At 42.2% G+C, this 15,028-nt stretch overlaps 1 protein-coding gene across 2 annotated transcripts in view; it reads right to left on the bottom strand.

Annotated features, from left to right (window-relative positions):
• Nucleotides 1-11,809, bottom strand: part of vwc2l (von Willebrand factor C domain containing 2 like) — a 29,051-nt gene extending 17,242 nt beyond the window's left edge. Inside the window, exons 1-3 of one of the 2 annotated variants that reach the window (XM_021597493.3) lie at nt 10,183-11,809; nt 8,650-9,056; nt 4,643-4,780 (exon numbers count right to left, since the gene is read on the bottom strand). In XM_021597493.3, the coding sequence (XP_021453168.1) occupies nt 4,643-4,780; nt 8,650-9,039 (528 nt within the window). In that variant the 5' untranslated portion in view covers nt 9,040-9,056; nt 10,183-11,809. The remainder of the gene's footprint in view (nt 1-4,642; nt 4,781-8,649; nt 9,057-10,182) is intronic. The other variant, XM_021597494.3, reaches the window with a different exon arrangement.
• Between the last annotated feature and the right edge of the window lie 3,219 nt (nt 11,810-15,028).

The following is a 15,028-nucleotide window of genomic DNA, read 5'->3' on the forward strand; positions in this document are numbered from 1 at the left end:
GTTGGAATCGTGCTGGGCCACCTTAGTCAATAACTAATTTATAAAGTTAGTTATAAAAGGAAGTTGCTCAAACTAGTTCAAAGCTCCAGTTCTCTTTGGCCTACGTTTGTGTCTCGTTTGTGGCTTAATCAGCATTTCAAATTAAAACAATGTTTTTTTCCTCAGGCAAATTGGAAAGGAAAATCTATTTGAGCAACTCATTTTAGATGCGTTTTAAAACAAGTTTCCTCTCATAGGTGTCAGTGCTGAAGAGCACAGTTGCTAATTACTGTAGGATGTACACTGTGTGGGCAATGGTGGGGGTTTGTGTGTGTGCGTGCGCCTGCACGCACGTGTGTGGGTGGATGTTCTTTCCCCTATTCTATCTTGTTTTTATGTGCAAAGGTTGATATATTAGTTCAGTACTTTGTAAAACAAGCCATTTTCAGATGCTGATGTATGGTCTGGTATTCCTGTAATATTTGTGATTGTGAAAGGTAATGTATTTTGTTGTGGAACTTCTACCGCAGTCAATCACCTCTGAGTCTGATCCGTGTTTAAAAAAGCTGTTGCAATGCCCTTATACACGTGAGCAGTTGAAAGAGAGTTGAAAGAGAGTTGAAAGATCTTCAACCAGCAGAGTAGAACCTAAAATGTGCCATTTTGTCAAAATGTATCTTTAGTAAATCAAAGCATTTTTTTGTAGAACCGCTGCAGTCACTTCTGTTGTGAGTCTGATGAGTGCACTCTTATTCAATAGATACAGAGGTGTCTCTCTTGGATTCCCATGCCAGTAGACTGTCTCTAATCTGTCTTGTTTGGGTTCCCATGTCAGTAGACTCTCTCCAATCTGCCTCTCTTGGGTTCCCATGTCAGTAGACTGTCTCTAATCTGTCTCTACTGGGTTCCCATGTCATTAGACGGTGTCTAATCTGTCTCTCCTGGGTTCCAATGTCATTAGACGGTGTCTAATCTGTCTCTCTTGGGTTCCCATGTCATTAGACATGGTCTAATCTGTCTCTCTTGGGTTCCCATGTCATTAGACATTGTCTAACCTGTCTCTCTTGGGTTCCCATGTCATTAGACATGGTGTAATCTGTCTCTCTTGGGTTCCCATGTCAGTAGACTGTCTCTAATCTTTATTTTAGGTTCCCATGTCAGTAGACTGTGTCTAATCTGTCTTGTTTGGGCTCCCATGTCAGTAGACTGTCTCTAATCTGTCTCATTTGGGTTCCCATGTCAGTAGACTGTCTGTAATCTGTCTTGTTTGGGTTCCCATGTCAGTACACTGTCTCTTATCCGTCTTTCTTTGTTTTCCATGTCAGTAGATTGTGTCTAATCCTTCTTTCTTGGGTTCCCATATTTTAGACTGTGTCTAATCTGTGTCTCTTGAGTTCCCATAGTTTAGACTGTGTCTAATCTGTATATCTTGGGTTCCCATGCCATGTCCATAGACTGTCTCTAATCTGTCTCTCTTGGGTTCCCATGTCAGTAGACTGTCTCTAATCTGTCTCATTTGGGTTCCCATGTCAGTAGACTGTCTCTAATCTGTCTCGTTTGGGTTTCCATGTCAGTAGACTGTCTCTAATCTGTCTCATTTGGGTTTCCATGTCAGTAGATCCTATCTAATCTGTCTCGTTTGGGTTTCCATGTCAGTAGACTGTCTCTAAACTATCTCTCTTGGATTCCCATGTCAGTAGACTGTGTCTAATCTGTCTCTCTTGGGTTCCTATGTCAGGAGACTGTGTCTAATCCTTCTTTCTTGGGTTCCCATATTTTAGACTTTGTCTAATCCGTGTCTCTTGGGTTCTCATGTCATTAGACATTGTCTAATCTGTCTCTCTTGGGTTCCCATGTCATTAGACTGTCTCTAATCTGTCTCTCTTGGGTTCCGTTGTCATTGGACTGTCTCTAATCTGTCTCTCTTGGGTTCCCATGTCATTAGACTGTCTCTAATCAGTCTCTCTTGGGTTCCCTTGTCAGTAGACTGTCTCTAATCTGTCTCGTTTGGGCTCCCATGTCAGTAGACTGTCTCTAATCTGTGTAGTTTGGGTTCCCATGTCAGTAGACTGTCTCTAATTCATCTCTCTTGGATTCCAATGTCAGTAGACTGTCTCTAATCTGTCTCTCTTGGGTTCCCTTGTCAGTAGACTGTCTCTAATCTGTCTCATTTGGGTTTCCATGTCAGTAGACCCTTTTTAATCTGTCTCTCTTGGGTTCCCATGTCAGTAGACTGTCTCTAATCTGTCTCTCTTGGGTTCCTATGTCAGTAGACTGTCTCTAATCTGTCTCATGTGGGTTCCAATGTAAATAGACTGTCTCTAATCTGTCTCTCTTGGGTTCCCATGTTAGTTGACTGTGTCTAATCTGTCTCTCGGGATCTCATGTCATTAGACATGGTCTAATCTGTCTCTCTTGGGTTTCCATGTCAGTAGACTGTCTCTAATCTGTCTCATTTGGGTTTCCATGTCGTTAGACCCTATCTAATCTGTCTCGTTTGGGTTCCCATGTCAATAGACTGTCTCTAATCTTTCTCTCTTGGGTTCCCATGTCATTAGACGGTGTCTAATCTGTCTCTCTTGGGTTCCCATGTCATTAGACATGGTCTAATCTGTCTCTCTTGGGTTTCCATGTCATTAGACTGTCTCTAATATGTCTCTATTCAGTTCCCACGTCATTAGACATTGTCTAATCTGTCTCTCTTGGGTTCCCATGTCATTAGACATGGTCTAATCTGTCTCTATTCGGTTCCCATGTCATTAGACTGTCTCTAATCTGTCTCTTTTCGGTTCCCATGTCATTAGACTGTCTCTAATCCGTCTTTCTTTGGTTCTCATGTCAATAGATTGTGTCTTATCTGTCTCTCTTGGGTTCCCATGTCATTAGACTGTGTCTAGTCTGTCTCTCTTGGGTTCCCTTGTCAGGAGACTGTGTCTAATCCTTCTTTCCTGGGTTCCCATATTTTAGACTTTGTCTAATCTGTGTCTCTTGGGTTCTCATGTCATTAGACATCGTCTGATCTGTCTCTCTTGGGTTCCCATGTCATTAGACTGTGTCTAATACATCTTTCTTGGGTTCCGTTGTCATTAGACTGTCTCTAATCTGTCTCTCTTGGGTTCCCTTGTCATTGGACTGTCTCTAATCTGTCTCGCTTGGGTTCCCATGTCATTAGACTGTCTCTAATTGGTCTCTCTTGAGTTCTGTTGTCATTGGACTGTCTCTAATCTGTCTCGTTTGGGTTCCCATGTCAGTAGACTGTCTCACATCTTACTCTTAGGTTCCCATGTCAGTAGACTGTCTCTAATCTGTCTCGTTTGGGCTCCCATGTCAGTAGACTGTCTCTAATCTGTCTCGTTTGGGTTCCAATGTCAGTAGACTGTCTCTAATCTGTCTCGTTTGGGTTCCCATGTCAGTACACTGTCTCTAATCTGTCTCTATTCGGTTCCCATGTCATTAGACATTGTCTAATCTGTCTCTATTCGGTTCCCATTTCATTAGACATGGTGTAATCTGTCTCTCTTGGGTTCCCATGTCAGTAGACTGTCTCTAATCTTTATTTTAGGTTCCCATGTCAGTAGACTGTGTCTAATCTGTCTTGTTTGGGCTCCCATGTCAGTAGACTGTCTCTAATCTGTCTCATTTGGGTTCCCATGTCAGTAGACTGTCTGTAATCTGTCTTGTTTGGGTTCCCATGTCAGTACACTGTCTCTAATCTGTCTCTATTCAGTTCCCATGTCATTAGACTGTCTCTAATCTGTCTTTTTTTGCTTCCCATGTCATTAGACTGTCTCTTATCTGTCTTTCTTTGTTTTCCATGTCAATAGATTCTGTATAATCTGTGTCTCTTAGGTTCTCATGTCATTAGACTGTGTCTAATCTGTCTCTCTTGGGTTCCCATGTCAGGAAACTGTGTCTAATCCTTCTTTCTTGGGTTCCCATATTTTAGACTTTGTCTAATCTGTGTCTCTTGGGTTCTCATGTCATTAGACATTGTCTGATCTGTCTCTCTTGTGTTCCCATGTCATTAGACTGTGTCTAATACATCTTTCTTGGGTTCCGTTGTCATTAGACTGTCTCTAATCTGTCTCTCTTGGGTTACGTTGTCATTGGACTGTCTCTAATCTGTCTCTCTTGGGTTCCCATGTCATTAGACTGTCTCTAATCAGTCTCTATTGGGTTCTGTTGTCATTAGACTGTGTCTAATCTGTCTCTCTTGGGTTCCCATGTCAGTAGACTGTGTCTAATCCATCTCTCATAACAATATGTGAAGTAATGCCTAAGAGCAGAGAGCTACAGAATTTCTACACAGTATTTGCAATAGAAGTAAGAAACTATATTCAAGAGCCTCAACATTATGCACCAACAAATCAAATCAGTGTGGCTTGTCGGACTCATGTTGCTTTTTGTGTCTATTTTTGAATTGATGGGGACTCAACAACAAATGTCCTTGAGGTCCTTCACAACCCCCTCTCTGTAACCCTCTCCATAAGGAACTCAGTCAGGAGCACAGATGGGATGGGGATTGATCTGAGTTCACATCCCAGCCTTATAGCCTGTTCTGTCCTGTTCTGTTCTGTTCTGTCCTGTTCTGTCACGTCCTGCCAGCCTGGGACATAGATATAGAACAATTGTTTTATCTCTATGGCCTGGGATCTGAACTCACCCTATATCTCCTGGTTCTTGATTGGAGCTGCGCTGCAGAGTCTGGGGCTGAGGCTGGGGGAAGGGCCGGGGGTAGTACAGGCGCGGAGGCGGGAGCCACGATGGGCGGACTGGTCCCTTCCTCGTCGGACGGGGAACCCTGTAGGTGAAACACCTACCGAGGGTGAGTGGCATAACTCTCTCATATACTCTAATGTACTCTATTTTTGATATACTTATACTCTTTCTATCTGATATACTACAAAACATACATCTAAAAAAAGTATATTTACCATCAGCGGTGAGTGGCACATCTCTACTGAGAGTGGGATATAGTATACAGCACAGCAGCTCCCTGTCACCCAACTGTCCACCAGACCTAATAAAGTAGCTTCCCTCCAACTACATTACATCTACATAAATAATGGACTACTGCCCAACAGAGACTGACTCAGCATTCTGCGGATGGAAAGATTCCCTTTCTGACGAATGAGGTCTTTAAGGTTGGAGCACATTTCTTAACAGATTACAGGGCACCATCCATGATCAATCAATGGTCAATCAAGTCATTCTTTATCAATGGGTTTTTATTGCTGACATGGCATCTATAGAATGTAACTCGGAGACACTTGCTATGGGTAATGCACAAATTATTGACATTCCCTCTTCCATCAGTGAATTAGTATCTAAGAGAAACATAAGATGTTGGACAAGGTGGTGATATAGTCTAGTCTATGAAATTAAATCCTGCCTTTTGGGTGTTAGACATACTGGTCATAAACCCGGTGTTTCTATCATACTCCCTATGGCTGCATGCCTGCTTGTTTAGAAGAGATATTAGAGAGATTTCCAACCTTATAAAGATCTAATCTGCCTTGTGGTTCTTAAAGATGCTGATATCTGTTGGACTCCTTCCTCGCCTGCTGTGTTCAGTAAACATGGAGCTCTGCATAAAGCGCCAGGACGAGGGCAAAGGAAATGCAAACCAGTCCTGTTGGTATCCTCTTAATTGGGTCTTTCTTTAGAAATGACTGGCTCCCTTTGATTTCTGTTAACTCCGCTAGACACCATGCAGTCCTCGTTTTATACAGTAATTCAAAGAGATATAATAATTTCATATGTCTTTCATGCTTTCATAAACAGGCACTTTCATGCTGGACACAACCATGGTTTTATGACTTTAGCTTCCTCAAGTCATCAGATTCCTGTCACGAATCAACAGTCCCACAACAGTGATCTGATCGAAACTTCGAAGCTGTGGTCAATGGCCATCCTTGCCTATATCAATTATTTATCTAAACTAACTGAAGAGTGGCCATTTTTATTGTTCCAGTCACAGTTTCCCCTCTATGTTCTGCCTCCATGTGTAATTTCTCTGTTGAGAAAATCGATAGGAACAAATTAATGGTTTTTCAAGAGGCGGGAAATGTCCTTCCCTCTCGCTAGGCCCCGCCACTCAAGGTTAGTGGGGATTGGAGGTTGAGATGCACTATTGATGGACTTGATCTCACATCAAACCAGCAGGCTTTAGACACGCTCACAGGCCTCTCTCTCTCTCCCTGAGGGGAGCATGGCTGTGCATCCCAATACAGGGCTAAGAGGCTTCATTGACGTGCCACTCGTCCACCCAACACCGATCCACCCTGCATCCCAAATGACACCCTATTTCCTTTACAGTGCCCTACTTTTGACCAGTCCCATGGGCCCTGATCAAAACTAGTGCACTAGAAAGGGAATAGGGTGCCATTTGGGACGCGGTCCCAGTCACCGATCACAATGGATTAAGTACACAGGTGTAAATGCCTGATCTCTCACAACCTTATTAGCAACACACTGCTTCACTGAAGTCCCCCATACTAATTAGCTAATGCCAGGCCTCTTGCTGGAGATGTAAGAGCATTGTAAGTGATATGGAGCTGTCTAGAATTAGTGGCAGGTGTATTACTTGGGATGAGCAGTCACAGTTTGATTGAATTGAGTTGGAGAATATGATCAAGGACATTAGGCTAATCAAATAAACTACCTGGCCTTTTTGAGGGATTTCTTGGAAACAAAATAACAAATAATAACGTAACAGAAACAAGACAACTATGGTCTATGCCCCTCAAACTCAACTCTGGACCTTGAAGCCAGTTCCACTGCTTTCTTTTCATTGTTACTCTCTAATCATGGACTGATTTAGTCCTGGGACACCAGGTGGGTGCAATTCATTGTCAGGTAGAACAGAAAACCAGCAGGCTCTGGACCTCGTAGGGTAACAGTTGAATACCCTTGGTCTCGGTGTTGCATTTACCACCAACCTAGACAAACTTGTATACCAAACTTCACAACAATACTTTAGGGACCATGATTTTCTGAGGAATGGAAATGGAACATTAGCATAATTTGATGTAATGCTAACCATCACACAAGTGGATGATTGGGAACACAGTATGATTTCACAAAAGTGTAAATGTAAACAATGTCATTGGTCACCTCATGCACTAAAATGCTAAATCATCATGGAAACTACTCAAACTATACAATAAAATACAACCACCAGTAGAGCTCAATCATGTGCAATTGTGTGTCAGGGTTTTAGCAGAAGTACTTCAGGTTGGTCTTTATATTACAACACATTTTCTGTTAATGTAAGTGAAACAAAAGATTTCGAATGAGATCATCTTTGCTCTCTTCTATAAAATGCCCTTAGATTGTTTAGTTTCACTGAAACAACTGACATTCAGTCTAGTCATTTCATCATGTTTATTTGGTATGAAGATTATTAGGGAGGTATCATGCGATTACCCTGATCTTGTAGCTAGTTACTAGAAAATCTCGTATTTCACATCGCTAAACATTTCACATTGCAGAACAACTAACAACTACCCATTACTATTCAGGGCATATCTCTGGTTTTGTTTATGTTTGTCATGTCAGTGCTGCTGTTACAGTATTCAGCTCATCTGTATTCGCCAGGTGGTTCCTCCTGTCACTGTGACGGGTCTAAGAAATGCATCTTCTGAGGGAAAAGTTGGCACAATTCCTTCTCATGTTTAGAACGAATGCTGCATTATCCAGCATAGTTGTAGTAAACACTGTTGGGCATAGGCAACAGTATATGACTGAAAAATGTGTCTGAAAATGTACTCATTCCTGGTCCTTACTTTTTTAAATCTGTAGGGTCAACTGACTCACTCACAGAACTGTAGTATAGGCCCTGTTTATAAGCCAGTATTAAGCAATGCGAATGGTGTTCATCATTGGTCAGTATAGACTAGGACTGTCCACGCCAACACTAAATGACTCTGACCTCTTCTCCTGCTCTCACCCGACTGACGCATACCCCTCCTACGCTGTGCTACAGCCTCTTCCACCATGTAACGTCCCACTCCAACCTGGGTATGCGTTTCATTCAGTATGGTAGACAAGCCTACTTCAAGCATGATACAATAGAACTCAAACCATGGCTCAAAGCATCTCCAGTTTGCCATTGATGAATTTGCTTGCTTGGGAAATCTCCAAGCCCATTGACACAGTGTGAGGTGCCTGTAGTTATTGTGCAGCACATAGTGCCATTGCGAATCAGCCATATCCGTTAAATAGGACAGACGTCAAATAATGCAGTGAGTTAATGAGTTCATGTTGCACCGTGACTCTACAAACAGAATAGATTACATGGATTCTCCTACCAGCAGAGACCATTGAGGTAAAACAAAACACCAGTTATAGTTGACCCTCTCCATCTGGCACGGCCATGCAAATCTTTACACTTACTATATTATAAATATTACAATCATGTTTTGAGTGGAATGGTTGTTGGGGTTGCAACAATTATGCAGTCAACACTGCTGCATTGTTTTGATCACATTCAATTGTTCTCTCTCAGGTCATTACCTAATTAAGCAAAACGAATTATATGCCTGATTATGATGTGTATTGTGGTACAAATGTAATTGCATCCAAATTTTGAAATTAACATTTTACATTTTTACAAACGATTGATCAATAGACCATGCAAATTAGACAATAAACACAAAACATCCCTACCTTAAATTCCTCCAGGATCTTGTAAGTTTTTCCCCGGTATTCACAAAAGTTTTTAACCTCCTTGCATTCTGGACAACATCCATTGTGCTCCACTTTTGTGCACTTCGGGTGTATCTTGGGGCACTCTGGCTGGTCGCACACCGGCCCGTCCTCGGTGCAAACGCACGGGCAGTTCGAGTGTCCCGGGAAGAAACGTTCCCCCAGTTTGTAAACGAAGCCACTGTCGTCCACGCAAACTTTCCCCCGGTAGTCGTCGAAAATTATGGTGTCGCTGTTGGCAGTTAACTCCGCCTCGTCCGCGGCGTAATCCTCGGGACTGAAGGAGGCTGGTGACACAGTGGCGTGGAGGGCGAGGAGGACAACGCAGGTCATTGGAAAGAGAGGGCCCATCCTTCGCCGCGGTATTCCTATTGCATTCAAGGAGAGGGTCGAAGTTGCATTTACTTTACCCTTAACTTTCCATTCACTGTCTGTTCTTGCATGAAGCAAGACAAGGCTGTTTGGGACAGGTGCCAAATACACATCCTGATGATATCATACAAATGGTGTGGATATTTTCAATTAGACTTATTCACAACCGCGGACACAATCACAGTAAAGGTTTACAATCTAAGTCGTCTTTGTGTGTGTGCGTGAGAGACAGACATACAGACAGAGAGAGAGCGAGAGAGAGAAATAAATAAATTAAGAGGGACAATATGTGTATTAGAATAAATAAGACCAATAAACAGCAATTAGTAGAAAAAAATGTCTTAGGCTAATGTTGGATTCCCAAAAAGGAGGTCGCCCATTGCATCGGTAGTGGAAACCTACCAGGTAAAGTATTGGTACAGGCTCGTAGGCTACATTGCAAACACCTGTGTTTTCTTATAGACTAAAGGCTATGGCACCTTGAGCCCAGTGCAGTTCAGAGTGAAAGTATAACCTAACCTTATAGGTCTCATGTGCTTTGCTTTTACAAAAATATAAACTGATTTAGATCTTCAATGTGAATTACATGACCAACAGGTTTCTCCATGTTAATCATTTGAACACCCTTGTCAGTGGGGATTTGATCACCACCCCCCCCCCCCCCCCCATGCTTAGTGTTGATTTTATTTGTTTTTATTTTACTTCAACAGCCTTTACCAAAATAATGACATATTTCCCCAGTCAGTGCTTAATGCGCAATAGGCTTTAGTCCAAACGCTTCGCCCCTCGCGATGGTAGCTAGAATAACGGAATTCTATATTTGCCTCGAGACTAAACTGAGCTCTGTTCATTATATTCCTTCCTGCCAAGGGAGAGACTCGCTGAATCTTAATTGACAGAAACATTTCTTGACAATATTGTTGTCCTCAAATACCAATCTAAAGTAGGCATATTTCCTATCATTACATTTATGATATGAACTGCAGAATGTCAGTATTTAAAGTAAGAGAAAGATCCAAGAGAAATAAGATGTGTTGACAATGGAAAAAGGAGACGAGGTTTTACAATGGATTTGACAAAAAATGGGAAGGTGGATAAACTGGCCATTACAGACTGACTCACCGCGTTGAAATGCCTGGTTCCACTGGTAGGAGTCGGGATCAACAGAGATCCAAACCGGTAGAACGGATTAAACACAGGACACAACAACTTCCAGATGAACAATTCGATAAAACCACCAGGCTCCAGATAAAAAGATAATCCCCCTTTAGTTGCTATTGTTGTGCGTAAAAGCAGTTAGATACTAGACCATTGTCGGTACCGATGCCTTTGGAGCAGCGCGAGCGATGTGATATGCACACACAAATCGGTCTGATACATGATTATCCCTTATTTCCCAGAGATTAAGATAACAACACCACAATAGGCAGTTCACGTGTGAAAAATAAGACTCGAAAAATTATAATTCCCTCTATTGTTGTCAATAGGCTGATCCTAGACGTCCACGGCAGTGAGGTTCATTTCAATCAACTTCCAATTGCTGCAGATCAAAAACACCATTCGGTCTTGTTGCATACATCCAGCAGCGCGTGCATGGCAATGGAAAAGATAATACACCAGAGATCCGGAAGATACAACTTTAAGAGGAGAACAAACATCTAAAAGATACGACATTTACACCTAACATCTCCTTTTCGCGAGGGAAAGTTAAATGTTTGCCAAAATATACGTTTTATCTTCCACACTTTTCCGTGCGCACTCACCGGGAAGAAGTTGAGAACATAGTAACAATCACAGCTTGATGCTCGTTAGTTGAATAAGTTGAGGCGAAAAAGCACCGAATCAAGTCATCGCCTATACGGCCAATGTTGTTTAGAGGAGCATGCAGGAACAGCGGCGCTTCTCATGACCCTTGTGAGCAAGACGACGCACTCTACTTCAGGACCACGGACAGCGGCAGAGCGGAACAGCGGCAGACAGCGGTGTCTTCAGCACTGTCGCTGTTCAGTCGAGGGTCCCACTGAGCACGCAGAGATTCGAGAGTTTTCCCCATCTTGCGTTGCTCCCCAGACCAGGAAGGAAAAGGCAAAATGAGAACTCATCAGGGAACTTGAAGTGGCATTTTATTCTACCGATATGCTCCCAATAAAACTGAATCAAACGAAATAGCTGGATGGGGTTTGCACTCTCAAATATCACATGTAGCGGATTTCATTAAAACCAGAGAGCACAGTTTCTCCATGTGCAGAGGTTATTTCTGCTACGGTAGCCTGTGATCTCTATGTTAGCTGGGTGATCACACACACATTGCCATTCTTACAGCAAACAACCGAAACATAGACTTCACAATTGAATAACTTGTAGAGAACGGATGTTGCATAATGTGACATTCTGTTTCTTTCAGAATAGACTACACAGTAATTTCACAGTATTTAAGATCTGCACAATTCCACATAATATCTGCTCTCCGTATGATTGCCCGTAGGGGCCACTGCCAGTCTGCATTCAAAGTCAAAATAAAGATGATTGAGGCAGAACCAAAGAGAATACATTATAGATATTCTGGAATTGAATTAAACAGATGCGATCCATCCAAAGAACCCCACTGACCTGCATTTGACTAACGGTGCAGAGTATGCTGTAGCCTACCGGGGCTTGGCTATTATTAGACATGCGATGGGGAACGAGATAGTTAAGGCTGTGGGTCTTGCATGCATCTTGTGCATATGTCGCGGTGTAACGCCAATTCACCTTATGCTGTCTGAGTCTGACATTGAAAGCGCTGAAATCATTTAACGTTTTAGACCCTATTGAGTCGTAGTGTATTCAACACATTTTAAAACGAAACCATGAAGTTAAGATGTATTCTCGAACACCTTAGGTTATATCATCAATATAACCTAGCTGATGTCATGATCAATTTGACCAATGTAGCTAGGTTACCTGATCCCACTTCATCCAGGTCTCTGCGGAAACCCATTTAAAAGCCAATTACCACAATGCTTCTCTTAAGACTTGTGTTCCAGAAATAACTTTGAGACTATTTAATAGCCCAATTTTCTGCATGAGTAGATAGTCCATAGCTTTTGAAATATAAATATGCTAGTTAAAAAAAAAACAAAGAGTCATTCATTGACCAGATCAATAGTACAGTAGAACCAACCACATGTAACCCAATTGAATGGACAATACATTATAACCAGAATACATGTTTTTAAATATCAATACAGTATGAAGTGCATCCCAAATCGCACCCTATTATCCATATAGTGCACTACTTTTGACCAGGGCCCATACGGAATAGGGTGCCATACTGCACACGACCATGAAAAAACTTGTCGGTCTAACAATAATAGACATGTCTGCGCCATACAAGATTCTGATATTAATATTAGATATCAGGAATTCAAGGTTTTGAACACCTAAAGAGGTGCTGCATGGTTTCAAGTGGTGGGGAGAGAAAAAAGAGAGAATAGAAAATAAACAGCTCAGCTCTCTAGGACTTTGCTTGTACAGTACAGCGGTATGGCCCTTGTCATTAAGGGATATCCTGTACAGTAACTAGAGTTCTCTTCTCAGGCTGTCCCTGGGGCTCTCATGCTAACATGTTGTAAAATGTCAAGGGCGGATTAGTCTTTGAGTGAAAAAAAACCCATAATACCTCACTGGACAAAGCAGCCATGCAGAGGCATATAGTTTGCTGTATTGTAGGATGCTGTTTGTGTGTGTGTGTGTGTGTGTGTGTGTGTGTGTGTGTGTGTGTGTGTGTGTGTGTGTGTGTGTGTGTGTGTGTGTGTACGTGTGTATGTGTGTGTGCGTGTGAGTGCTTGCCTGCATGTGTGTATACTGTCTCTGTGAGTGTCTAGCCTTGCTTCTGTCCTCTCTGTCAGTGTCAGTTCTATGCTCCTTTAAATGGAGTATAAACGACAACACAGGCTCTCCCAACCCCTATCAGGGCTCATCTGGATCAGTCGTGACAGAGCCCTGGGTTGATGTCATATCCCTGCTCTTCTGTAATTCAGGCATGTTTTCTCACTTTTTTAATAGCAACGTGTTAGCTCCCTCCCTGTTAGCTCCCCAAAGCAATGTACACTCTAATTGGCTCCTGACCCACCCCCTCACCCGTCACACACACAAATATGCACACACACGTACTGTATGCAGGCACAAACGCACACACGCACACACACAGGCATGCATGCAAACGCACACACACACTTAGAAGGATTTCACTATAGGGCTGGATAGAAATATGGGTCACCCTTCTCATTTCAGGAACAGCATCGGCACAGCATGTTCTTTAAGCCAATCAGCCTCAGACACACGCACACACAAGTACACACACACACTCCAAGTTGAGGCACTGTCGCTGCTGCTAAAATGCTAGATGGGTAATTTCTCTAGGTGGCAGATAAGTGAGATGCGGATGCAGACACGGCTTGCAATCACAACATGGTAAGTAGTAGGCGCTTAGTTAAGTGTGCTTTCAACGTCTTTGTGCATGATGTGACACATCTATATGGCACAAATTAAAGTGTCAGCTGAAATGTTAACAAGTAAGGACAAGGTTGCACTTGCACTGATGAAAATAAAACGTTTTTCTTCTGAATGTACAGTATAAATTGTGCATTTGTTCACCTTTTCTGTAGATGTACAGTACATTGATGCCTTGGCAAGATGGTGCCTTGTCATGGTGAACCAATGCTGACCCTGTCTCTCACAGAAGCCCTGTTTATACCTGGTTCTAACATGCCTCCTTTGTCCTGATTTTGGCCACATTTTTAGACAGGTGTAGGCGACTAAAAGACACATTGTGATCCGATTGAGAGCAGATCTTATAAGTGTAAACAGACAAGATCAGGACGAAGGACGCATTTTAGCGGCATGTAAAAACAGGGTTTAAAAGACATTGATATCAGTCATTGATAACTGGCAATATATTTATGTATATTTTTTGTTATGTATATTGACATTATCCCTCATCTTTTAATATTATTCTACACCCTCAAAGCCTATGGTCCCGGACACAGTTTACTAAGCCGAGTCCTGGGTAAAAAAGCATGCTCAATGGATAATCTCTACTGAAATTGCTTTTGAGCCAGCAAACTGGGAACGTTCCCAGAACATTAGCTACGATTCCCATTACGTTCAAGTTAGGTCTTTATCTAACATTAGGATAATAACATCCCCAAAAAACATCTGTAACAACCACCACAGAACATTCCCCAAAAGTTCTCATTAGGATTCCAGGTAATATATGCCATTTAGCAGAGGCTTTTATCAAAAGTGACTTACTGTCATGCGTGCATAAATGTTTTCGTATGAGTGGTCCCGGGAATCAAACCCACACTACTACCTTTCAAAGCACCACGCTCTACCAACTGAGCCAGAATTTTTTTCTCCAGCAAACCGAAATTGTTTCTGTCAAAGGTCCAAGAACGTTCGTTAGGTTGCGGCAAAGGTTCTCATAACACAAAAACTGTCCAGTGTGCTGATGATTATACAATGTTTGCAGAAAACATTTGCCTGATGTTGCAAAAACGTTCTCAGAAAACATTTAGTCTGTTCATTGAAGGTTCCCAGAATGTTTCTTTAAGTTGTGGGAACAGTCTAATGTGAACATTGTGTGGAGATCACAAAATATATGTTCCCAAAACAAGGCAAGTCAGTTAAGAACACATTGTTATTTACAAAGATGGCCTACACCAGCCAAAGCGGGACAATTGTGCACTGCCCTATGGGACTCCCAATACCAGCCAGTTGTGAAAAAGCCTGGATTTGAACCAGGGTGTCTGTAGTGACGCTTGTGCTGAGATGCAGTGCCTTAGACTGCTGCGCCACACAGAATATTGTAGTAACTGAAAAAGTGTTAAACAAATCAAAATATATTTTATATTTTATATTCTTCTAAGTAGCCACCCTTTGCCTTAATGACAGCTTTGCACACTCTTGGCGTTCTCTCAAACAA

The sequence above is a fragment of the Oncorhynchus mykiss genome, chromosome 3 (assembly GCF_057628025.1).
Source record: "Oncorhynchus mykiss isolate SJ-2025 chromosome 3, ASM5762802v1, whole genome shotgun sequence".
NCBI classification, from domain to species: Eukaryota; Metazoa; Chordata; class Actinopteri; order Salmoniformes; family Salmonidae; genus Oncorhynchus; species Oncorhynchus mykiss.